Source organism: Primulina eburnea, chromosome 12, assembly GCF_022965805.1.
Source record: "Primulina eburnea isolate SZY01 chromosome 12, ASM2296580v1, whole genome shotgun sequence".
NCBI lineage: Eukaryota > Viridiplantae > Streptophyta > Magnoliopsida > Lamiales > Gesneriaceae > Primulina > Primulina eburnea.
The window spans coordinates 18,466,249-18,491,036 of NC_133112.1; the positions used below are offsets into that span (position 1 = coordinate 18,466,249).

General features: G+C 37.3%; 1 protein-coding gene and 1 long non-coding RNA gene across 3 annotated transcripts; both read right to left on the bottom strand.

Moving 5' to 3' along the window:
* Positions 1-5,297: 5,297 nt before the first annotated feature.
* LOC140806541 (uncharacterized) lies at positions 5,298-7,513 on the bottom strand. Of its 2 annotated transcripts, XR_012112581.1 has the most exons (3): positions 6,626-7,513; positions 6,137-6,187; positions 5,298-6,002 (listed from the first exon to the last, which is right to left on the bottom strand). It is a non-coding gene; the product is annotated as an uncharacterized lncRNA (long non-coding RNA). The 2 variants fall into 2 exon arrangements; XR_012112580.1 differs by having other exon boundaries at positions 5,298-6,187.
* Positions 7,514-21,753: 14,240 nt separating this feature from the next.
* Positions 21,754-23,995, bottom strand: LOC140806712 (uncharacterized). Its single transcript, XM_073163252.1, has 6 exons — positions 23,991-23,995; positions 23,703-23,879; positions 23,529-23,636; positions 23,384-23,447; positions 23,194-23,292; positions 21,754-21,995 (listed from the first exon to the last, which is right to left on the bottom strand). Exons 1-6 carry the CDS (start codon positions 23,993-23,995, stop codon positions 21,897-21,899), a joined length of 552 nt encoding a protein of 183 aa, XP_073019353.1. The 3' UTR covers positions 21,754-21,896.
* Between the last annotated feature and the right edge of the window lie 793 nt (positions 23,996-24,788).

Here is a 24,788-nt window from a genome sequence, read left to right on the forward strand (position 1 = left end):
GTTGAATAAACACTCACAATTAAAACTGATCTTTTCGAATTTTGAGTTCAGTTTGCTGACAAACTGATTCTCGGAATCTTGTTGGTCAATGACAATCAGTTAAACTAAAGTAGTTGCGTAAAGTAACTGACTGAAAGATAGAATAATAAACTGAAAGAAAATACACAAGAATTGTTTCTGGATGTTCAGAGATTTCAATTAATCCTACGTCACCCCTTCTATCTCAAGGATAGGATTTCCACTAAAAGACTTTGATCGAATACAAGATTTTTACTGACCCACTTTAGTTTGGACTTATCACTGCCAAAAGCTGAAACTCTTAGTATTACAAAATGCTCTCAGTGCGTAACTGATCTTAGCACTATCGAATTTAACGATTATTACAAAGTGCTAGTGAGCTCAAATTGTAGCCTTGACTGCTACGAATAAATCAAGTAAGAGTGAGCTAAGATTTTGGCAGAATAACAGCAAGCTTTGAATGGAGTGATCTTCTTGTTCATTCAGCTGTTCTTCTGTCATATTTATAAGCTTCCCTTCCAATGTTAACTTGATATATATTTGAATCTTTGTATCCGTTGATTGCCTCTTCATTATTCCTTGGTAATTGTTTGCTTCATTTATTGTAATGCGACGTCTTAACTTCTTTAGCCGAAATGTGTTGTTATAAGCTGTATTGATTGAAGTGCGGCGTTTCATATTCAGTTGCAGTCTTCTATATCTCTTTGTCGGTTGAATGTTCTTTCCCGAGACATGTTTAGGAAGGATCGGCTGAATTTATTATTTGTCGGTTGACGTGTTCCAGATTTGCTGGTGAGGAGAATAACTGAATTGCGTTTCAGTTGTGTAGATTAGTTTTCTAGATTCAGTTGCTGAGTTCAGTTTACTCGATCAGTTGCTGAGTTCTGTTTAATCGATCAGTTGCTGAGTTCTGTTTATTCGATCAGTTGGTTCGTATTTTCAATTGGTTCATATTTTGTCAAACACCGGAATTTAGTTTCCAACAATATCAGTATTAAAGTACATGTCTTGTACTATATACAATCATTCAAAACTAAGGTTTAACGACTACATATCAAGTGTTCAAACCCTATCCTTAATCAAAGTCAGTAGTCTCCACTCTAATCCCGATTTCTCTTCATTTCCTCGACCCTGAACCTTTGCCACATGTTGCCATGCACACATACAAACACGACAAAAGCCGTATAACTCCGGTGAGATATACATCCCAGTATAAATCAACGAAACATGAAATCATATAAACAATATAAAGCATGAAACATATAACAGTAATATGTATCAAAATTTGAAAATATAATCAATATAAAACTGTCAATCAGACTCGTGACTCCATGCCTCAGACTAGACTCAATCCTAGTCTAGGGATCCCGGTTTCCAGATGTTGGTATTCCATATCGAACATCTGTGGGGACCCGGGCTCTAACTCAAATTATTTTTGGATTTATTGGATCTTTGCTCGAAAATGTGGGTCAAAATTTTGATTTTAACATTAATTCAAATGTATAAGTAAAGCATAACATGTCTTTATATTAATTAAACAAAATAATGTACATACACGTCTGTTTAGTACAACCATACACTAGTGTTCAAATCCCAACTATAAACATAAGTAGTAACAGTCTAGTAGGAAACACTAGAAATCTTCAACGCCCGAGATCTCCACGCTATCATCAATCTCTCATCTAGCTCGAGACCCAGATCCTGCCCCACCTGTTGCCATGCACACATACAGACACGACAACAGCCGGATAACTCCGGTGAGAAAATATCCCAGTATAAAACATGGATGCATGAAATGTAATAATCATGTACAAAAGTATAGCATATATCAAGTAACATGAATAAAAATCTAAACATGTAGAAGAATACAAATCTGTATTCAACCTTTAAATCTTGACTCGACTCATTTCTAATCTAGGGATCCCGGTGTGAATAAGACGGTCTGTCACCTACCCAACCACTCGGGGCAACGGTACGTTTTATTCCTAGACTTCGGTCAACTCTGTATCGAGGGTCTGCACATAGAGTAAATCTACTCCTATGCGTCGATACACCGAAACGTCTAGTTTTGGCCAATCTGCCAATATCTCCTATCTCAGGACTCGAATATAAATCAATAAACAAGACATTACATAATCAAACGTAATAACAATCTAGTATGTGATTTAGGGAAACTCGTATCAAATCTGAATCGAGTTGTGTAATCCCGAGACCACATGAATTATACCTTTCGTCGCACAATCTCTGGCGAGATCTTGAAGTCGGAATGTCACTCTGTCAAGACTAATCTGAAATGACAATATACAAATGTTTTATATCAAAACACAACTCAACCAAGTTTTGGAATAATCAATAATCAGTCTCGATACAAACTGACGGCATAACGGCGTACTTCTTCGATACCGATAACCCCACAATAACATACTCAATCACAATCAACTCATAATCTCATCAACACCTCAATACATAAGCTGAAATCTGTACAATCTTAACATAATACATGCTGAAATTTTGAAATAATAGCATACGGCGTCTGAAACTCGATCCGTTTACGTTTCTACGATGTTCATAATCTCAAGAACACAAAATAACCATTACATCTGATTTTCCCCAACACCTAAATTTCAAACCATATTGGAAATGAGAAATACTTACATCTTCTTGTAGCCTTCAAAGAGAGGAACACAAATCCGGTCTCGGAATTAAAATCGGATCACTATATCATTCAAAATCATAAGTTTAAGATCAAAGGAATGGGAGCTTCCTTCTTGGCTTCTCTCTGTTCCTTGAATTCTGAAATGAAAAGGGAAGAAGACAACTCATATACTTTGCATGGCCAAGGACACATGTTATATTTTTTCAAATAGCACGTATGACCGCGGGTGCGGTAGCTCAGGAACGCGGGTGCGCTGTGCTCACGGCGAATTCATCTAAAATTGCAGCACCTAGACCGCGGGTGCGGTCCCTCCATGACCGCGGGTGCGGTCGCACCACCGCGGGTGCGGTCTTGCTTGCACCGCGGGTGCGGTCTTGCTTCGAATATATTCACCAACTTTCTATCTAAACACCTCGGGTGCGGTCTTGTCTGAGGCGCAGGTGCGGTGTGGCTTCGACCTTTCCTTCACAATTCTGATTTAAATGTCATGCATTCTTACCTTTACAAGTCTAACATCAATAACCACTGATAATTCTCGAGCCTTACAACATCAGTAATAGAAGAAACTCTAATTCTATCCACTTCGATATAACCAAACATCCGGTTTCATGACCTATCCATCACAGACTCTGGCATTTTCGCCAGTTCACTATCTTGTGACAATGTGCAATGTGCCAGTGACGATTCCATTACTATCGGCACTTATGTCACAAGAGTACTCGTCTAATACTCGTCTAATACATGATTTCTATAAATCAATAGATCAAGCATATAAATTCCAATCAATGCATATAATAACAGTAAGTATCTGATTTAGGAAAACTCAAGTATATCATACTCGAGTCGTTCTCCCGGTTCCACATTGACTTATACCTTTCATTCGTAGTCTCGGTCAGAAGAATTGGAAGTTCTGAATTCAAGACTGTCTCTGTCAATCTGAAATGACATATCGAGAATAGCAATATAAACATTCCATTCCTAATTCAATACTAACTCCAATCAATCTGAATCTAATTCAAAATCAACAGCATAACGGAACAATCCCGATATCCCCGTCAATACAATATCAACAGATATCAATTACAAATCATGAACCATATCCGATACAATCTGTAATCATTCAATAATCCAAATCTGTTCAATTTCAGTCGATAAAATCAAAAAATCATAACAATTCCAAAATCAACTTGTTCTTCGATCCGACTTTGATTCTACGATGTCTAGTATTTCTAGAACAAATAATAATGAGCAATTAATAATTCATCCAATATCATAATTTCAAATGATAACAGAAATCAATGAAACTTACATCATTATGTAGTTCTTGACGAGAGGATCACAGAACTGTGTCCGGATTCAAATTCTGATAGACGGATCTTGTAAAATCAAATTATTGAACCCAAAATGAAACTTTTAGAATGTCCCTCGCTATTCTCGGTATTCTTATGTTCTTCCTCGAAGGGAAATGAAACTTTGTTACTTAAATTGCATGGTTAGGACAAGTGTCATATTCAAGTCCCATAATTGCACTTTAGCCCTGAAGTCTTCACTATTTGCAATTTGGTCCTCACAACTTTTTTTAATTCCATTTCAATCCTAAGTAATTACAAAAGCCGTGGAATCTAATTCATCATTCCAAAATTCGTAAATTAAATAATCTCAGATTAAACTGATATAATCTCGGGCCTTACAATTAAATTGTCCAAACCTTTAGTTCATCCCTTAGCTTTCTCATGGGTTAACTCAAAGATTATTTCCTGCACATTCAACTTGTCCAAACTCTTGGCTCAACCTATAGCTCCGTTTTTTGTCTTGTTAGGACAAGCTTGGTTGAGCTTCTTCGAGCTGAAGGATCGAGTCCTTGAGCTGGGGTTTTATTCCTCCCGTGACGCTACTCTGATGGATGCGATTACTTGTAGCTTGTCCTCCTGTTGAGCTAATCCCCGAGCTTTGAAGTTGCTTCCTCGAGTTAAACTTAATGAAAATCTAAGTTAATATTCAGGTTATCTAGTTGGAACGAAAATTTGCGAGCTTAGTTTGAGTTAAACTTCAAGTTCGTATTACTTACTTGATTTGCTTCGGATCGTAAAATCCTGGGTTATCATATTTATGGTGTTAAAATGTTTATGGATTTTATGATTTAATATGTTATGATTTATTATTTTAAATTTTTATGGGATTATACGATGAAATAAAAACGTTAAAAGATATATTGCATTCTTGGTTTAAAAAAAAACGTTATATCCATGTTTAATTTTTATCAAGTGACGGAAATACGAAATGTTGAAGGACGTGAAGGGATTGTGACAAAATACGATGATATGTTGGAGATATCGTGAGGGTTTTGGTCCCAGTGGGAGCCTGACGATCGTGTTTCCTTGGATACGGATACGAATACGAATACGTTAATATGTTACTACGTTGGTCAAGGACCAATTGATCGGTGAGAGTGTTGCTGGTGTCCCCGCCTCTCAGTACCGTGGCTTTCTCTAGATGGATCCATCTCCCAATACGAATACATGTCACAATCACGATCTGAATTCAACAAACACGAATATGAATATGAATATGAATATGGATATGAATATGATGATATGAATATGTTGATATGAATATAAATATGAATACGAATGTGTTTAATTTTATGTTTATGTTTATATGAAAATGTTCACTACAAGAATATATCCTTTTAGTGGCATTCAAATTCATGGCGCTTTTTCCTTTATTGCGAAGAAAAGCATTACAGTCTATAAGATCCTAAATAATACTACTCGAGATTCCTGAACGGATTCTTTTCCCATCTGGTCTCATCTCATCATCCTCAGCTGCAAAGGAAAGCATGCAAAATTAGATATCTAGAGTAAGAATTTAGAAAAGAACAAAGTTAACTGAACAAGTCAAAAAACTCTTTTCCCATTGCTTAATGCAGCAGCATTTGGAGCAGCAAAAGACAAAAGAATCTGTGTTTCAGTATGTGCGAATAATGACCTAGCCTCATCCCTTCCTTCTTCAATCTTGCAATAACACGACACTCAGCATCATGATAAAAGACATGGTATAAACTATTTAACCAAAAACAACACACTGAGAAATCCACCATAATTTTAATAATTCTCAAGTTACAAGCAAAAGAAAGTTATTGAGAAGAGAGGCTCTATCCACTGAAACCAGCCAAAAATAATGAAGGATAATCAAAATCCAAATTACGAAAATGATGTAATCACATTTTGTTCACTTAAAAAACATACTACTTTTTCGAAGGAAGAAAAGGATAGCATACTTACATCTAGGACAAAATAAATCCTCAGTACATGGAAGGATTTTGCCTCTGTTGAAGGTCAAGCATGGGAAGAGTTAGCATCAGAGAGAACTCAAGTTTACCAACTTGTTAAATTTCACACTAGTCCATATTACTGACCATTAATGAGGCAAAAAACAAAAAGTAGCAGAAATGCAGCTTACAGTGTATTCACTTTTGATGAGCCTCTGAACAAGTTAACGATTCGATTCCTACTACAAGAAAAAAAGAAGCAAGAAACAACTAAATATATTGGAAATAATAAGCATGATAATGTGAACATTTGTCAACTTTTCAGAGTTCTAGCAACACGGGAATAGAGTTGAACAAATTTCTTATCAGTAAAGACAAATATTATTCAACTAAGCCGCTTTAAGTTTATTAGTTCCATTTGAACATCCTACAGAAAACCTTCAGAATCCAAAATCAAAAAAATAAAAGAAAATAAAGAAACTCATTATTCTGTCAAGTGTCCATAAATGATGGCTTTAGATGGAGAACTTGAATTCAAAACTGTTGATGTGAAGTATCGAGAATAAAAAGCAAGAACTGTTAATTTAATGCCAAGAATTTGAAAGGAGGTACATTGTTTAGTTTATGAAATAAAAGGAACCAAAAACATTTTCCCATCATTATTAAAATACAAAACATACATGTTGCCTCCATCCTTCATGATTGTTCCAGGTATATTTCCACTCAGCATGTTGCAAGTCAAAAAACTACAACAGTAAGATCATTTGGTTAATCCAGCAAAAGACATTGGCAACTGCCACGTTAATTTGTTGGAGGACAAGATCTTGCGATTCGATCAATAGCCTTAAATAATGAAATTGTTGGTCGTAGGCCTATACATCCGAGAAGACAGCGGAGCATCGGCGGAACATGCCGAAAGGCACTGTTCACCACTGAAACCGTGAGAAAAAACAGGGAAAAGTTGGGCTCGATCGTGAATTAGATTAATGCTCAACAACAGGTAAAAATACTATAAATTTGAAGAAAACTTGTTGAAAGATAAAAGAGGGAACCATTTTGTGGGGAAAATTCCCATTGCTGAAAACCGTTTATTGAGGTGAAAAAGAAATCCCGCAAAAAAATACAACCGAAGACTCTAGCCTATTTATACTAAGTCAAGGAAGAAGTTCAAGAATAGGAAAAACACGTTTTCTATAAATTACAATTACGACTTTAATAAAACTCACCAAGAACTAGGCTGGAAATCACGAACAAGACAGCACAAGAAATTGCAGAAACAAGAATCGCTCTAGGGCTTCGAGTCGCGTGAATCGAGGCTCAAATCCTTCGATTCATGGCTTAGACCAAGCTACATGTCATGAGCCATGATTCACGGTGGCTCTGGTGGCAGAAGGTGGTGTTGTGCAATGATCAAAGGATTAGAAGGAAGCCGATTTGGGGTGAGATAATGAGATTGTTGAAGAGATAAATTTTTTTAGAGATGTATGGCGGTGAGGGTGAGAGTGAGTGAGAGTGAGAGATTAAAAAATTGGAAATGAGCGTGAAAAATAAGAACTTTTAGTGGCATTCATTAAAAACATCATTATAACATATCTAATTTTATAATTTTTTTATTAAAAATTTTATGTGTAATTAATGTCATGATATGTATTTAATAACGACATTATTTAAAAAATGTCACTAAAAAATGTCAGTATAACCATTTTTTCTTGTAGTGTTTTATGCTAAAGTTTATGAACATCTTTATGAAAAGTTTATGAAAATGTTTATGTTTAAAGTTGATGCATCATAATGAAAATGTTTTTATTTAAAGTTTATGCATCATGAAAATGTTTACGAAAATGTTATTGCTTAGAGTTTATGCATATTCATGAAAACTATAATTTAAGTACAAGTATTTTCACTGTTGTGTGTGATCTGTATATGTAGTACTTGTTATCAAAATTATGGCGTGTTGAGTCTTTAGACTCACTAGGTGTGAATGATGCAGGCGATTACGATAATAATGTTAATAGAGGTCTTGATTGTTGACTTTGCTGGACTGAAAGTACACATAACCCGTGGACCGATGCTAGTTTCTGCACTAGTTTATGATTTTAAGTGTGTTAAAGATATTTTATGACTTTTATTTATGTTTATGAGTTGTTTTTGAGAGGTTATAATATGGGCTATACTTTTCAAATAATGTTTTTAGATTTAATAGATGTTTGACGATTTTTACGATTTGAAATATTTTCCTTTGGATTTTTAAATGTCGGTTGGTTGGGTTATTTTAAAACGGTGTCAAAAATACTTTAATTATTTTATGCAAGTGTTCGGCCAATGCTAGTAAGGGCTTTAAAAAAAAGCTCTAGTACTTTTTAAGCAAAACGAATTACAGACGTTTCATTTACATTAAGCTTCTAAAGTTCATGAAAGATATGTTGATTATGATATTTTTCACTGTTGTGTGCTATGTATAGGTATTTTTTATTTATGGTACAGGTTTGTTGAGTCTTTAGACTCACTAGGCGTGTGTGATGCAGGTGAGTTCGATGTCGAGAAGACTGGAGGTGCTGGACTCTGAGTCAGCAGGCCTGGTGGGCGACACGACTCGAGGACCTTATGATTTCCGCACATTTATGATTTCATGTTATTGAGAGGATATAAGTATTTTGTACTCTGTTTTATTTTAGTATATGTTAGGATGTTACTCGTTTTTACTTCGCTATATTTTTATTTGTAATTGCCTATGATACTTATTAAATGGTATTTTTAAGAAGGATTGCATGCATCTGATTTATTTGAATGTTTATTTTTAAAACAAGAGCTTTATAAAAAAAAAATATTTCCGCACTTTTAAAACGGTAGACATTACAGTTGTTATCAGAGCAAGGATCTTGTATAGGGTTGTGCCACCGCCAACTTCTGCCGCTCAGTCTTCAAGCCTCAAGTCTGTAAGCTTTTACGTTTTAAATGTTTAAAATGATTTACTGTTGTCATATGCATGCTTTCATGATTTAATGTACATGTTTAACTGCTTTTACGCTTTAAGGTTTATTGTTTAAAAAACTAGATAAATTTCATGAGGGGTTACATTTTAAATTGGACTATATTCATATATGCCTCCCAGGCGCGAGCCCAGGGCGGACAGACAGGATGATATCCCTTTGGGTGGTAGGGGCCTTCCACCACCACCACTAAGGGACCTCGTTACCCGAGTACTTGAGGGGATAGCGAGGCTCATGGAGTAGGCCCAGCAGGCGTCTCACCAACGGACTGATGTTTTTGAGCAGTTCCGTCAGCTCAACCCGAAGGAGTTTGGGGGCACTATGTGGGGACCCAGACGCTAATTCATTTCTTAATCGTTCTTGGGAATAATTGGAACAATTTAATAAACTGGGTCTAATTTTTTTTTTTAAATAAAATTACGGAACATAATATAATCATTCTGATATGCATATCGAAAATAAACTACAAGCCTTGTACAACATATGTTTATCTCAAACTAAGGTTCAAAAATTATACATCAAGTGTTGAAACCTATTCTACTTATGGGCTTGGATCTCCACGCTAAAATGTAATCTTTCATCCTTGTCTTGACCCTAATCCTGTCCCACCTGTTGTCATGAAAACATACAAACACGACAACAATCGGATAACTCCAATGAGAATATAATCCCAGTATAAACAATGTATACATGCAATCATATAAAAAATATAAAAGCATGAAACATATATTAATAACATGTATTAAAATCTGAAAGACATGAATCGATATAAATCTGTAAATCAACTAGTGACTGTCATCTCAGACTCAACTCATCTCTAATCTAGGGATCCCGGTTCCTGGATATTACAATATACCGAATCTCCACAATAGAAGCCGATATGCTCCTACGCAACATCGATATAAATCAAACATCTAGTGTCTTGGCATATCCGCCAAATACCTGGCATCTCCGCCAAAGACTAGGCATCTCCGCCCATGACTCAATACACGCTTTGCTATAACTCAATAGACTAAGCATATCAATCTCATGAATTGCAAACATCAATGCAATAAAATAAAGTATGTGGTTTTTGGGAAACTCAAGTCCAATCTTACTCGAGTCGATCTCCTGGTTAACATTGATTTATACCTTTCTTTTGTCGATCTAATGAAGTCGAAATCTTGAGTTCGAAGCCTGTCAATACTCAATCTAGCAATGACGATATCGATGAGTACAATATCAATATACCACTCAAATCAATACTGGATATAATCAGAACTCAATCTAATTCTGTTTCAACGGCATAACTACACAATCTCAATATACCCAGGAATACATATCAACAGATATCAATTCCCACAACTCATAATCGATAACAATACAAATATGATTTTAAATCTCAATCAAATTCATTCTGAAAATCATAACAATTTAATACGGTATCTGTTCTTCAATCCGGTTTCGATTATACGATGTCTAATATATCAAAAACACCATATATGAATCATATCTGATTCCTTCAATATCATATTTTCAAATCATATCACAACATAATAAAACTTACCTCATGTCGAAGCTCTTGTCGAGAGGAACTCGAAAACCAACCCGGATAAAAATTCTACCGGACGGATCTTGTAAAATCTCAATTCTTACGCTTTATAGAACTTTGAGGTTTCTTAGGAGGTTTTCTCGTTTCTAACTGATAAAGGAAGGAAATGAAATTTGTTATATATATCAACTTGCATGCCCCGGACACATGTCTTATTCTTCATCCATATCAAGCGGCGCTCGGGCGGTCAAAAACAACCGCTCGGGCGTGGAACACTCTGTCCCATTGCTTCTTGTTGTACACAGTGCGTGGGCGATCATTTTCTACCGCTCGGGCGCCAGACGTTCTATCTGAATCCTAACCTTGTGGTGCACTGGTGCTTGGGCGGTCTTTTTCTACTGCTCGGGCACGTTCTGTACAAAATTAGTCTAATCATGCACCGGCGCCCGGCTTCTCCACGTGCATCTTACTTTCACTCCTGAAATCTCAATTCTGTTAATTGCTCAATGTCTGAGTACATGGATAAAATCTCAGGAATTACACACTAATGATCCATTCAAAACTGAGGGGTGGATCAGATCGCTGGAGCTACACTTTGAGTATCTTCAGGTGAGTGATGGCGACCGGGCCAGGTGCACCATCTATATGTTGAGAGACGATGTGTCCTTGTGGTGGGAGGTAGCCGACCATGCTGTGGACTTGGCCACCCTTACATGTCCAGGTTTAAGGATTAGTTCTACGAGAAATACTATCCAGCTGAAGTCAGGGACCGCCTGACGAGAGAGTTCATGAGTCTCCGCCAGGGGGAATAATCTGTGGCGGAGTTCATCTGCAAGTTCGACATGGGCTGCCATTTTGTTCCCATGATAGCGAGAGATGCCGATCAAAAGCTGCAGCACTTTTTGGATGGACTGAGACCTACCCTTCACCGGATGTGATGTTGATGAGGCCACTTCCTGTGCCTTCCAGGTGGAGCAAGCGCTCCGAGACATAGATTTTGAGTTGCAGTGGAAGCGGCACCTGCCTCAGTCTAGTTCCTAGCCCCAGAAGAAACAGTTCTCTGGACCACCGAGGAATCAGGGGCAGCAGAAGCCCAGGGTCAGTTCAAGAGGCCCCAGCAGCAGAGACCCCCTCAGGCGCCAGAGGACAGGCAGACATGCCCGCAGTGCTGTAAGTTCCATATTGGTAAGTGCTTATAGGGGACCTACAGGTGTTTGGCTTGTGGACATGAGGGCCACAAAGCAGCAGACTGCCATAAGATCAAGGGCCCAACTATTGGCCGGGCCTATGTGATGCATGCCGAGGAGGCCGATGCAGAGCCAGACTCGACACTGATTATCGGTAACCCTTTCATTTAAGATTTTAATTTTCGCATGATTGCTTGGATTTAATGCTTGCTTGAGGATTTATTTATTGGGATTGACAACATAGATGGAATTAGGATGCATGCTCTACGTAAAAACCTAGTTGAGATTAATAATGTAATTATTTGATTGAGAACAAATTTATCGACCAATGATTTTATGGGGTCAAACTGTAATGTTCGAATAATTTCAAGGACCGAAGTGCATTTTTTTCGAACTTTAAGGAATAATTTTCAAATTTCTATTTTTCTAAAGTTGAATTTCGAATTTTTGGGAATGATGATTGGGATAATTCAGTGATTTTTGGAGGATTTTGGGTTAATTGTCGATAAGGAATTCCTTAAGTTCAACATTATTAGATTTGATGGTATGTTTGTCGCAGGGAAAATATATATTGCAGGTGTAGCCACACATGCATTGCTAGATTCAGGGGCTACGCATTCGTTTATATTCGAATCTTTCGTGAAGCGACTAGGAATGATAACAATAGCGATGGATTCAGGGTTCCGAGTATCGATTCCATCCAGGGATCATATGTTCACTTCCCAGATAGTGAAGAGATTGGAGCTCCGGTTACAGAAGTATGCAGTACAGAAAGATTTGATTGTGCTACCACTACCAGAGTTAGACATCATATTGGGTATGGTCTGGCTATCTTCTCATGGTGCAGTCACAGATTTTCGACAGAGGTTAGTTTCTGTCAGACCGCCCAATGGGAAGTCGTTTGTTTTCGAGGTAGCTAAATATCACCAGATGCCGCACGTCATTTCTTGCATGTGTGCAAGGAAACTTATGAGGAGGGGCTGCCAAGTGTAAGGCTTGAGATTTATTAGTCTTCATTGATGTGATATTCGGAAGATATGAGTATGCATGATATGTAATGAGAGGTATTAAATGAGATGATGAAACGTGGCTTGAAGAAGTGACCGCACCCGCGCCCCTTTTTATACCGCCCCCGCGGTTGAGTGGCAGTAGGGTGTGCTTTTTGAACAATTGACATCGCACCAGCACTATGAATCAGACTGCACCCGCGGTTCATGGACAGTAAGTTTGAGGGTTGCTACTGGAGATTGAGCGCATTCACGCTAAGAAGATACCGCCCCGTGGTGAATGGCCAGTAGGGTAGGAAATTTTACACGAACTCGAACCGCACCCGCGGTGCAGAAACAACCGCACCTGCGGTCGACGTTTATGCAATTTTGGATGTACTGCCGAAGCTTGAACGCACCTGCGGTCTAGATGGAGCGCACCCGCGGTGCTGCATGCGAGAAATCCACCCTTGTTTCTTATGATGACACATGGCATATATATATAGAAATGTGCTGAGTCTTCACTTTCAACACTTTCATCAGCCGAGAAACGAGAGAGTTAGGGAGAAGCTGCAATTCCTTATGCTTTAAGGTTGTGATTGTGAAAGATTTAGCCATTCAAACAAGGGCAGGGAGAGTATGTGGTTTATACGGATGCATCGAAGCTTGGTTTGGTCGCGGTTCTGATGCAGCAGGTCAGAGTGATAGCCTATGCGTCCAGACAGGTGAAGGTCCATGAGAAGAATTATCCGACTCATGACCTCGAGCTAGCAGCAATTTTATTCGCCCTGAAGATCTGGAGACACTATCTGTATGGGGAGAAGTGCATGACTTTTACAGATCATAAGAGCCTGGAGTACTTTTTAACACAGAAATAACTGAATATGTGACATAGAAGGTGGCTTCAGCTGGTGAAGGACTATGATTGCGACATTAGCTACCATTCGGGTAAGGCTAATGTGGTCGCAGATGCTCTGAGCAGGAAGCATGCACTGATTGCTCAAATGTCAGTGCAGAGACCGCTACAGGTTGAGATTCAAAGATTTGAGCTAGCAGTTTATGCTAGGGGCGAGGCCCCGAATCTTTCTACTCTGATAGTACAGCCGACTATGAGAGACGGAATCCGGACAGGGCAGACTTCTGACAAGCAGTTACAGAAGTGGAGAGGGACAAGGCTAAGGGCCAGAGACTATACAGTTGTGGGCGGCATAGTTAGATAAAGGGACCGCCTATGGGTTCCTAACAATGATTCCCTTCGAGCAAATATCTTGAGCGAGGCCCAAAGCACCCCGTACTCCATTCATCCAAGGAGTACGAAGATATATAAAGATCTACATACTTTGTATTGGTGGCCGAGCATGAAGCCCATATTCTGCGATTCGTCTCTGAGTGTTGGACTTGTCAGCAGGTTAAGGCCGAGCACCAGAGACCTGCAGGAAAGCTGAGACCGCTCCCTATTCCCGAGTGAAAATGGGAGAACATTACTATGGACTTCGTGACAGGGCTCCTGAGGACTACTGGAGGATTCAATGCCATATGGGTGATTGTTGATCGGCTCACTAAATCATCACATTTCTTACCAATTAGGAAGACATTCACCATGACTCGGTACGCAGAGCTATACATCAGAGAGATAGTCAGACTGCATGGGATTCCAGTGTCCATCGTGTCAGACAGGGATCCGAGGTTCACGTCTGCATTCTGGAAGAGTCTTCAATAGGCGCTAGGTACTAAGCTATTATTCAGCACTGCTTTCCATCCTCAGACAGACGGGAAGTCAGAGAGGGTGATTCAGATTCTGGAGGACCTATTCAGAGCATGCATGATCGACTTCCAGGGTAGCTGGGAGCCGAAGTTACCTCTTGTGGAGTTCACATACAACAACAGTTATCAGACATCGATAGGTATGGCTCCATACGAGGCACTGCACGAGAGAAAGTGTAGGTCACAAGTTTATTGGGATGAGGTAGGTGAGCGAGCAGAGTTGGGTCCGGATATTATCAGACAGACAGCAGATTTAGTGGCCATGATTAGGGACATGATGAAGACTGCACAGAGCCGTCAGAAGAGTTATGCTGATCAGAGGCGGCGAGATCTTGAGTTCGCAGTAGGGGATCATGTTTTTGTAAAGGCCGCACCGATGAAGGGTGTAATGAGGTTAGGGAAGAAGAGACAGCTCAGCCCTAGATTCATCGGACCATTTTGAGATCCTAGAGAGGGTTGGGACACTTGCGTATAGAGTTGCATTACCGCCGAATCTGGCTGGAGTTCATAATGTGTTCCACGTCTCCATGCTGCGGAAGTACATGTCTAATCCCTCGCATGTGCTTAACTATGAGCCACTTCCGCTGACTCCGCACCTATTATTCGAGGAGAGACTAACTCAGATATTGTACAGACTGGAGAAGAGACTCCGGAACAAGGTGATCCAGATGGTCAAGGTCAAGTAGCTGAATCATTCCGAGAAAGAGGCTACTTGGAAGACCGAGATCGAGATGAGGAGCCGCTACCCAGAGTTATTTGGTACGTTTTAATTTCGAGGACGAAATTTTATTTAAGGGGGGAGAGTTGTAAGGTCCAGGAATTTAAATCACGTAACCTGAATGCATGCAATCTAAGATTTTATTTTAAAATATGTGTTGGAATATTTCATGTTTGCAATCTTGATTTTGATGTTAACAAAACTTGTTATTGTGTTTCTAACATATCTACTCAAGTGTGAAGTTGCAAACACAAGAAGCAAGCTGAAACTGAATTTTGCACAAACTGAATTTCTGGCAAGCTTCGGTGTTTTGAAGATATCTCTAAACTGGATGATCCAAATGACAATCCTCTAATTGGACTGATCAAAAAACTCAATTTGGAACAAGTTGTATTTCACGTCAGTTGGGCAAAATCGGATGTTATCATGGTCTAACTGATCGCTCAATTACCAAACTGATCACACAAAAACAGCAATCAGTTGTTTTTGAGTAGCTGCTGTATTTTGGTCATATCTCTCAGCTCGGTTATCGAAACAAAGCGATTCAGTATGCGTTGGAAAGATAAGACAAAGATCTACAAATCATTCTAATAAGTAAAAGTCTGAATCGAAGCTTACGATGCTGATAAATGACGATGAAGCTACTGGTTATGCACAAACTGAAATCAGCTAGACTGATTTCAGCACATCAGCTGAAACTGAACCAGCTGCTGACCAGCTGAACTGAACTAGCTGCTAACCAGTTGAACTGAACGACCAGTTGAGTTGATCAGAGTTGACCAGTTGACCATAGTTGACCAGTCGGGAAAATGTCCAGCAAGACGAATTTGACCGTTGCAATTCCAGAAACATTACAGAAACTTTCCAACGGTCATATTCTTGTGTCTAACGTATATATCAGTGTTGGAGCCTATAAATACAACATATTGAAGATCAAACAAGAGCTTTGGAAGAGGATTCAAAGCATGGGCAGTTAGCAAGAAAAAATCAGCTAGTTGAGAGTACAAGCCCTTGTGTGAGGATACATTTGAGATGTACATTGTAACTGATATATTCCTCACACACGATCACTCACAAATATACGAGAGAGTTGAAGTTAACAGATTTGTTGAGTGAGTCTTGCACAAAGACGTAAAACTTATGTATGTAGTCTTTGCATATGAGACATTAAACAATATGCTGATTGTGAGGTGCCGCCTACAATCTTGAGTGCTAGGAGTTCAGTTTAGGCAGTGGGTAAGTCCTAGCTGAATGGGTTTGTACAAGGTGTTGTATAAATCAAAGTCTTCTAGTGAATTCCTTCCCAAGGGGAAGAAGGGGTGACGTAGGAGTGTTGAAATCTCCGAACATCCATAAACAAATTCGTGTCTATTTTTTTATTGCATTTACTTATCATTTTCATAGTTTTAAAGATGCATTGTTGAAGCATTTTATGTGTTCTTCAAATACCAAAATATTGCATATCAACTGTTTGATAAAATGCTTCAACTAAATACTTTTACTCATTCAACTTGTATATTTTAAATTCTTTACAAAAGATTTAATCGGTTTCTACGAAGGATTATTTCAAGTATTTTCCGCTTGGTTTGAACACCAAACTTGATTTAATTCATCGGTGTTCAATATTTCAAGAACCAAGCTATTGTAGCTCAACGGTGCTCCCCGTAATCGATCCTAACAATATGTGTTATTTTTATGCATTTTACGCATAATTTATGCATGATAGGATTTAATTCATGAAATTTATAAGTTCATGCATTAGGGTTTCTAAGTGCATTTCACGCTCAAACGAGGAACGGAGACTAGAGAATTTTCAGGAAAATTATTTTATTACATGATTAATTTTTACTAACTAATATAAGATGTTTTTAAGGATATTTTTCTAAAATTGGATTTTATTGGACATCTTTACCCGCAGGATTTTATTTTTAACAGTACGTAAATTTTATCGAATAGGGAGACTTTTTGAGGGCTATGCTAATATTTTCACAAACTTTTCGAAGTGAAATATTTTTGGGAGTGTGTTTGGATTTAATGGGCTTACTTTTAAGCTTATTGGACTTAAATATCTTTTTAAACCTTTAATTAACAAATAACGGCCCATTAATTAAATTTTTAACTATTTAAATAACACAAAATTTCCCCTAAACCTAAACCTAAGCTCCCCAACCAGCCGACACCCCCTCCCTCAGCCTTTTCCTCTCGGTTTCAGCAAACACTATCTGAGAAGCTTCAGTTTGCACTTGTTCTTGCAAAGTAAATCCTCTCGGCGCCTCCTGCCTCTCGTTTTTGTTCTTTAATCATCAAAGGCACGCCCCATACTGTTATTTTGCATCACATGCATTGTATATCTGTTGTTTTATGTGTCTTTGTATGTGAAAATCGCGATCCACACCCTTGCTTAGAGATCAAACGTTTTTTATTGCATGTTTATCATTTTCTAATCACCTACTCATGTTTTCTTGTATATTGTGTAAGGGGATGCGGTTGTGGACTAGTAAGGCACTGAACGTGATGTCAAGAAGTGGATTTGAGGATTAGAAATTGTCTTAGGGCTGTAGGTTGCCGGATCGAGAGTTATGTTCCATGGGAGTGGCTCGGTTCTCGGAGTAGCAGTGTGAAAGGGCCTTCCAGCAACACAGGGACCTATCCGAGCCTTAGAAAAGGTCCTGGTGGGTCTAAGACAATGCTTGGAAGGAATCATTGCGTGCTAGAACTACCCCAAGCACTGGTGTTCGGGAGGGAAGAAACAATGCTTGGTTTGTGCGTTTCGGGAGTTTGGATTTTGGGGTGGGGTTGCGGCTTGCATGGGTGAGCAGCCATGGGTTCATGGGTTCAAGAGAATTCTTAGGATGGTCTAGCGTGGCTGTGCCATGGCTGGTTCATAGGGTCTAGGCCAGGAGCAAAATAAGAGGGTTGGTGAACTAGGGTAGAGGCGCGTATGTTTTGAAAATTTCCGGCAGCATACCAAAATGGTTTTAAAGGTTCTAAGGGGTTTGAATTGGGTGGATTAGGTCTGGTATGGTGTCGTTCGGTCATGTTTTAAGTTTGCGAAAATTCGGTTAAGTTTCGAGTCGATTCGAGTTAAAACCTGGACCTCGGTCCAAGTTTTAAAATGAATCGGTTAAGTTAGGAAGTGGACTCGATTTTACGTCTAGGAATACTTATAATTATGTTTTGGGACATTTTAAAGAGTTTGGTAAGCTTCGGGTCTATGCTATAGGTCCAGAGGTGAAACGATAGTTTTTGGGTTCCCTAGGGCAAAATGGTCATTTTGCACCTGGGGTGAGATTTTGGTCTTGATAACTCGATGAGCACAAATTTACTATATTTTAAATTTGTATGCATCATGTTCACGATTTTTAAGATTTTATGAAATTATATGTTGCATGCTTGGATTTAAAGAAAATTGCATTTGTGCATGATTTTTATAAGAGATGAAAACGATAATGTTTTGAATGATGGAAATTAGTTGTGGATATCGAAGTATATTTAAATGTTTAAGATGTATATGTAAATGCTGATGATGAGGCCTAGGCACAGTGGATGTGTAATCATGTCACTCATGTCCGGAAGCCGCCGGGTACCGCGGTTTTATGTATGATGGATCCATCATAAATAATGATGTACGATAGTCACTTCTAATGAACTGAATTCACTAAATGATGAATGATGAATTATAAATGATTAATGATGAACGATGAATGATGATTAATGATTAACTGTTTTGTAACGTCACGATTGCATTTGACACATTTACATTAAGCTTCTAAAGTTCATTAAAGATATGTTGATTATGATATTTTTCACTGTTGTGTGATATGTATAGGTATTTGTTATTTATGATACAGGTGTGTTGAGTCTTTAGACTCACTAGGCGTGTGTGATGCAGGTGAGTTCGATGTCGAGGAGATTGGAGGTGCTGGACTCTGAGTCAGCAAGCGTGGTGGGGGACACGAGCCGAGGACCTTTTGATTTTCCACACATTTATGATTTCATGTTATTGAAAGGATATAAGTATTCTATACGCTGTTTTATTTTACTGTTTGATGTTAGGATATTACTCATTTTTACTCTGCTATATTTTTATTGGTAATTGCGTATGATATTTATTAAATGGTATTTTTAAGTAGGATTGCAAGTATGCGATATATTTGAATGTTTATTTTCAAAAAGAGAGCTTTATATAAAAAAATTCTTCACTTCTAAAACGGTAGATGTTACACTGATGCTCTTCAAAGAGCAGAAGGATCTGGGAAGGATGGCCTTCTCAGATGAATTTGCGAGGACCAGTACCGGTGGGATCTTGGATGTCTCTCTGGAGGGCTGTTGTAGGTAGGGAATTAAATAATGTATAAAAATGAACAGAAAGTAGTTAGATCGTTCTTTTTTATTAGGGCTAAGCTCCAAAATCATCCCGTTCACCAACCGCGATGGTGCAACGTGATGTTTCACGCATAGTAGTTTGTTACCTACTGTACTGAAGTTGATACAAGTGTTTTATCAGATGTACCATTCGCAAAGCCTGATTTAATGAAATTTTATCTTGTTTATTGCTTGTCTCATTATTATGCTTTCTGTTTATTCTATTCAATACTTAATTCTGGAAATAAACACTTAATTATATTTCGTGCATCTTATTTCTAAACACCCATATATTACCAATTACATGCATATTAGTAGGTTGATGAACTAAGTGTCATACTTTGCTTCTTTCAAACTGATTTAGTTCTTCCTACATCGTATATAACGAATTATTATCATTTAGTGCATCATCAAGTTTCTTAGCTTCTATATGAGAAACAATGTTGCATGCATAAATTCATCAATCATTTGCTTTCTAGTTCTAAGAGGAGCGGTTGGATTACCAATGACTAGCTCGAGTGGATTATTATTTTTACACCGGAAACATGGTCCATATGGATTGGGATTTGTTGGTTGAGCAGTTGCATCTTCTTGTTCCACCATTTCCTCCTCTATCTGATTAGTTTCTGGCTGGTGATTGTTCACTGGTCATCCATCTGATGAGGTTGTTCTTGTACAGTTGGATTTTTTTCAGAGATATGTCTGCATGTTCTTCTCAAATCTATCTCATCATTACTGCTAGATTCAAGGTTAGTAAAATCTAATTTATTATGTAACTCCTGAATGATGTTACTACTATTATCGGGACAGATAGATGAATAATCAAATACAATAGGTATGGATTCTTTAACAGTTAGAGTCCTTTGATTGTATACTCTATAGGCTTTGATCACTGCTGAATATCCCAAGAAGACACCATCGTCAGATTTAACATCGAATGAGGTTAAATGTGTCTTGCAATTATTATGTATGAAACACTTACAACCGAATATGCGGAAATATCCAATCTCGGGCTTCTTGCCGGTCTAGATCTCATATGGAGTCTTTTTATGATTCTTGTTGATCATGGACTTGTTCTGAATGTAGCAAGTATTGTTGATAGCTTTTGCCCAAAATATTTTAGCGATCCTAGACTCTGCTAGCATAGTTCTAGCTGCTTCTTTGAGGGCTTGGTTTCTTCTTTCAACAGTTTCATTTTGTTGCGGTGATCTGGCTGCTGAGTGCCACTATGTGAAAAAAGGCTTTTTACTTCGGATATTATCTGAAGTAATATGGTAGTTAAGTGCCGAAGTATATGGACGTGAAGTAATAGATGTACCTTTTACTTCGCATAATACCCGAAGTTGTAGTATTGAAAATACCGAAGTCTTTTGGCCGGTTTTGGGAGGAAAACCGGTCCGGAATTGGACCGGTGCCGAAGTAATAAATGTGTTTTACTTCAGTGATTATAGTGAATAATGAAGTAGTATATTATATATAACTTTATCTTAATTATTATTTAGCGACGTAATTTATAATATGTTACTTCATTATTTTCAATAATAGAAGAAGTAATTCAGCTGAAATACTTCGTAATTATGTATTTTAATGAAGTAATACATTCAAACAACCTCACAATTTATCCTATTTGTTGAAGTAAATTTATTCTATAACTCCAGCATTTATCCTATTTGTTGAAGTATTTTATATTATGTTACTTCACAAGTAACATTTAGTGACGAAGTAACAAATGTGCTTTACTTCATTGATTATAGTGAAAAATGAAGTAATATATTATATATTACTTCATCTTAATTATTATTTAGCGACGTAATTTATAATATTTTACTTCATTATTTTCAATAATAGAAGAAGTAATTCAGCTGAAATACTTCGTAATTATGTATTTTAAGAAGTAATACATTCAAACAACTTCACAATTTATCCTATTTGTTGAAGTAAATTTATTCTATAACTCCAGCATTTATCCTATTTGTTGAAGTATTTTATAATATGTTACTTCACAAGTAACATTTAGTGACGAAGTAATAAATGTGTTTTACCTCATTGATTATAGTGAATAATGAAGTAATATATTATATATAACTTCATCTTATATGATGGTATTTCACAATTATCATTTAGTGACGAAGTAATTAGTTCTAAGTACTTCAGTAATTAATATTTTGGTGAAGTAATTGCGCAAAACAACTTCGTTTGTACAGAATCCATAATTGCAATATATGACTTAATACACTATTATAATTAAATTCATAAATTATCCATCTAAAAATAATTAATAACCACGAATCCGTAATTACATATTCATCAATCCACAATTGTAACCCAAAAAATGCATCCAGAAAACCAAAAGTATATCCAAAAATCCACAATGACAAACAAAATATTTATCCCAACATACACCTTCCATCTAAGCACCTACATGGGAGTAAACAAATTCACTCCATTCACTTCTGACCTCGTCATATTGACTTTGGGTGTAATATTGATTCTTGATGCATCCTGCAAACTGAAATTTGAAACAGAAAATACATTAGATTCTTCTATTTCAAATAAAAACCACCCAAATAGAAAAATGATGTAGCATATCGAACACCAAGCAAATTTATTTATCCATGGACCATTAACGCACAACAGGGAAACAAATTCAATCAACTCGATTTCAGTTTTGAGGAATATAAAACAAGGTTGCAAATGGAAGCATTGATCTATGAAAGAACAGAGTGATCCGTCCAATCAAAGAAAAAAACACTAAACTTTTGCACTTGCCCACAAATTGTTTCCACCAAAACAAGCAATCAATCACAAATCATACGCTGAATTCAAACTTTTATCATATGTTTGATCCCTTCAACTGCACCCCAATCACCATGCATTCAGAGAAGAAAAATAAGGAAAAACAGAAGGAAAAAAAAAACAGAAACGATATGAACAAGTCTTACTAGAAAAGACAGAGAAGAAGAAAAATAAACAAAGAAAATATGGAAAGTAGATGCTGGACTGGATATTAATACATATATATACAGGAAAGGAAGACCAATAGACAGTGATTATTTGGCTATGCCTTCAATAGTGCTTTTTGTTTAAGCAAATTACTAGAACAAAATAAAGGACACGTGGATGTCAATGACATGTTTGCTTCATTGGAACTTGGAAGAAAAATGAATGTAAGCACTTGAGTAGATTTAAGATGAACATTTTATCATTTCCCCGAAGAAAATGCTAGAATTAGGCCACTACCTTATCGCCCATATGCACAGTGGACAAATCATGCAAGTAAAACCAGTTCTTATAAAGCATTGACTATAATTATGTAGCAGCAATGGAAACGATTCGCATCACATAAAGGATACAATGAATATTATAATATTCTATCAACTACAATGATGCATTTTCCCAATGTCCCAGAGACGTGATCCCAAACCAACCCCCAATGTATCAAATATATTAACATATATTAACTTTTTTAACACTAATATAAAATATATCACAATGACAACAACTCATCTCAAGCAATTATCTCAACAATAAAATATATCCCAATGGCAACACATTATCTCAACAATAAAGCATATTCCAATGGCAACACAGTATCTCAACAATAAAATATTGACCAATGGCAACACATTATCTCAACAATAAAATATATCTTAATGACAACAATTCATCACAATCAATCAACAAATTTATTCGAAGAAGAAACTCACCATCTTCTCCAAGTGTGGATCATCGCAATCGACAATCTCTTTCATGTACCTCATGACACAATATCCACACTCAACCGAACCACTTTGTTTCATATTACCCTATAATGGAATTGAAAAGTTAATGCAACAATCACAATCTAATTAATAACCACTACCAATTCATGTATTCACAAATAAGTACGATACATACCGTCAATATTTTATAACCTGGCCCTTTAGAAATACCCTGAGAGGCATTGTACATCTTCACCCCACTACATTTTAAAAAGTAAGAAGTTATTTTTTTGCATATTTTTAAGTTAATGTATTCGAAATCAACATAAGCTACTACCTACTTTGTCACAATAGTTTTCCATGTATCATCTCGGATCCTGTTAGACGTAGAATCCAATAAATATACCATATTCTTATCTTCGTTAACGATTGTCAAGATCCAATGATACCTGGAAAAATGAAATTACATCATTGAGTACCATGAAGTAGACATCTATAAATAACTAAATTCTTACCCAGTGTTGTAGGGGATGAAGCATATGCTATCTCTACACACTGCTTCCAATTGGTCAGCAATATGTTGTGACAAGTCACGGCCATCTGTGCCAATCGGGCATGTAGGAATATTACCGGGATCCACAAACGAAAAAAAATCAGCCTTGTCTTTTTTCTTCAAATCTTTGTAAAGGTGACTGCATGATATAGATGCACAAATATATCGTTTAGAAAATTTTCAAAATATGAACTACCACAAAAAATATTATATAAATGCACAAATATTGTAAGTTAGACATTATATATACCCCATGTAAACTAAAATTTGTCTGGCACAGATCTCCCTCATCTCCATAAAGCGTACGATATCTTCTCTTAGCAACCTTATGCTTTTAAGACGTCCAAACATAGCGTCCTCAAAATTAATGCATATGGTATCCGATTCATTTAGCAATCGAACAACATGAGAGTAGATATACTTGCACGACATGGGTAATGTTTTCTCAATTTCTTTGAAATTGTCGCGCTGACCAGGAACATTCGCAAGCACATCTGATTGAGGTTTCCCCTTCCTCTACAATTTAAAATATTATTCATAAAAGTGCTTTAAAATAAAACATTATTCGAGCAACATATATGACAGTTACAAACACAAAGTCAAATGAAAACCGAAAGTACCTTTGTCGTTGGAAAAATAACAAACTCTTTAGGCCAACCAACAATGACTCCAACAGCATCATTGATGATTGTTGGTCCAAACTTAATTGGGATCGGAAGCTGTGCTTTTGCATCTAAGACAACATCAACAGATACCTTGAAGTTCTCTTCCCCAAGTGGAACATGGTGAATCATAACATTTGGACCTCCTTCTGATATTATTGTGCCATAAGCCACCACGTTTTCGCGTTCCTTTACAGCCAGGTGACATTTTTTCCCCTGTCAAGAACAAAAAGACATGATATATTTTGATATGGAGGTGAATAGAATTTAATTGACATCAAAATTCAGAAACGTACAACCTTCATATTTGAAGTGCCGCAATCATAAACTTCTTGCACATCATCTGACAATTTTGAGTCTTTCACTCTTGAGAACTTGTTTGATGC

Coding starts and splice junctions, on each gene's coding strand:
- LOC140806712 (XM_073163252.1), bottom strand. Junction 23,637..23,702: donor TTCATCCCCTACAACACTGG/GTAAGAATTTAG, acceptor TCATTTTTCCAG/GTATCATTGGATCTTGACAA. Junction 23,293..23,383: donor CAGGTTATAAAATATTGACG/GTATGTATCGTA, acceptor ATTCCATTATAG/GGTAATATGAAACAAAGTGG.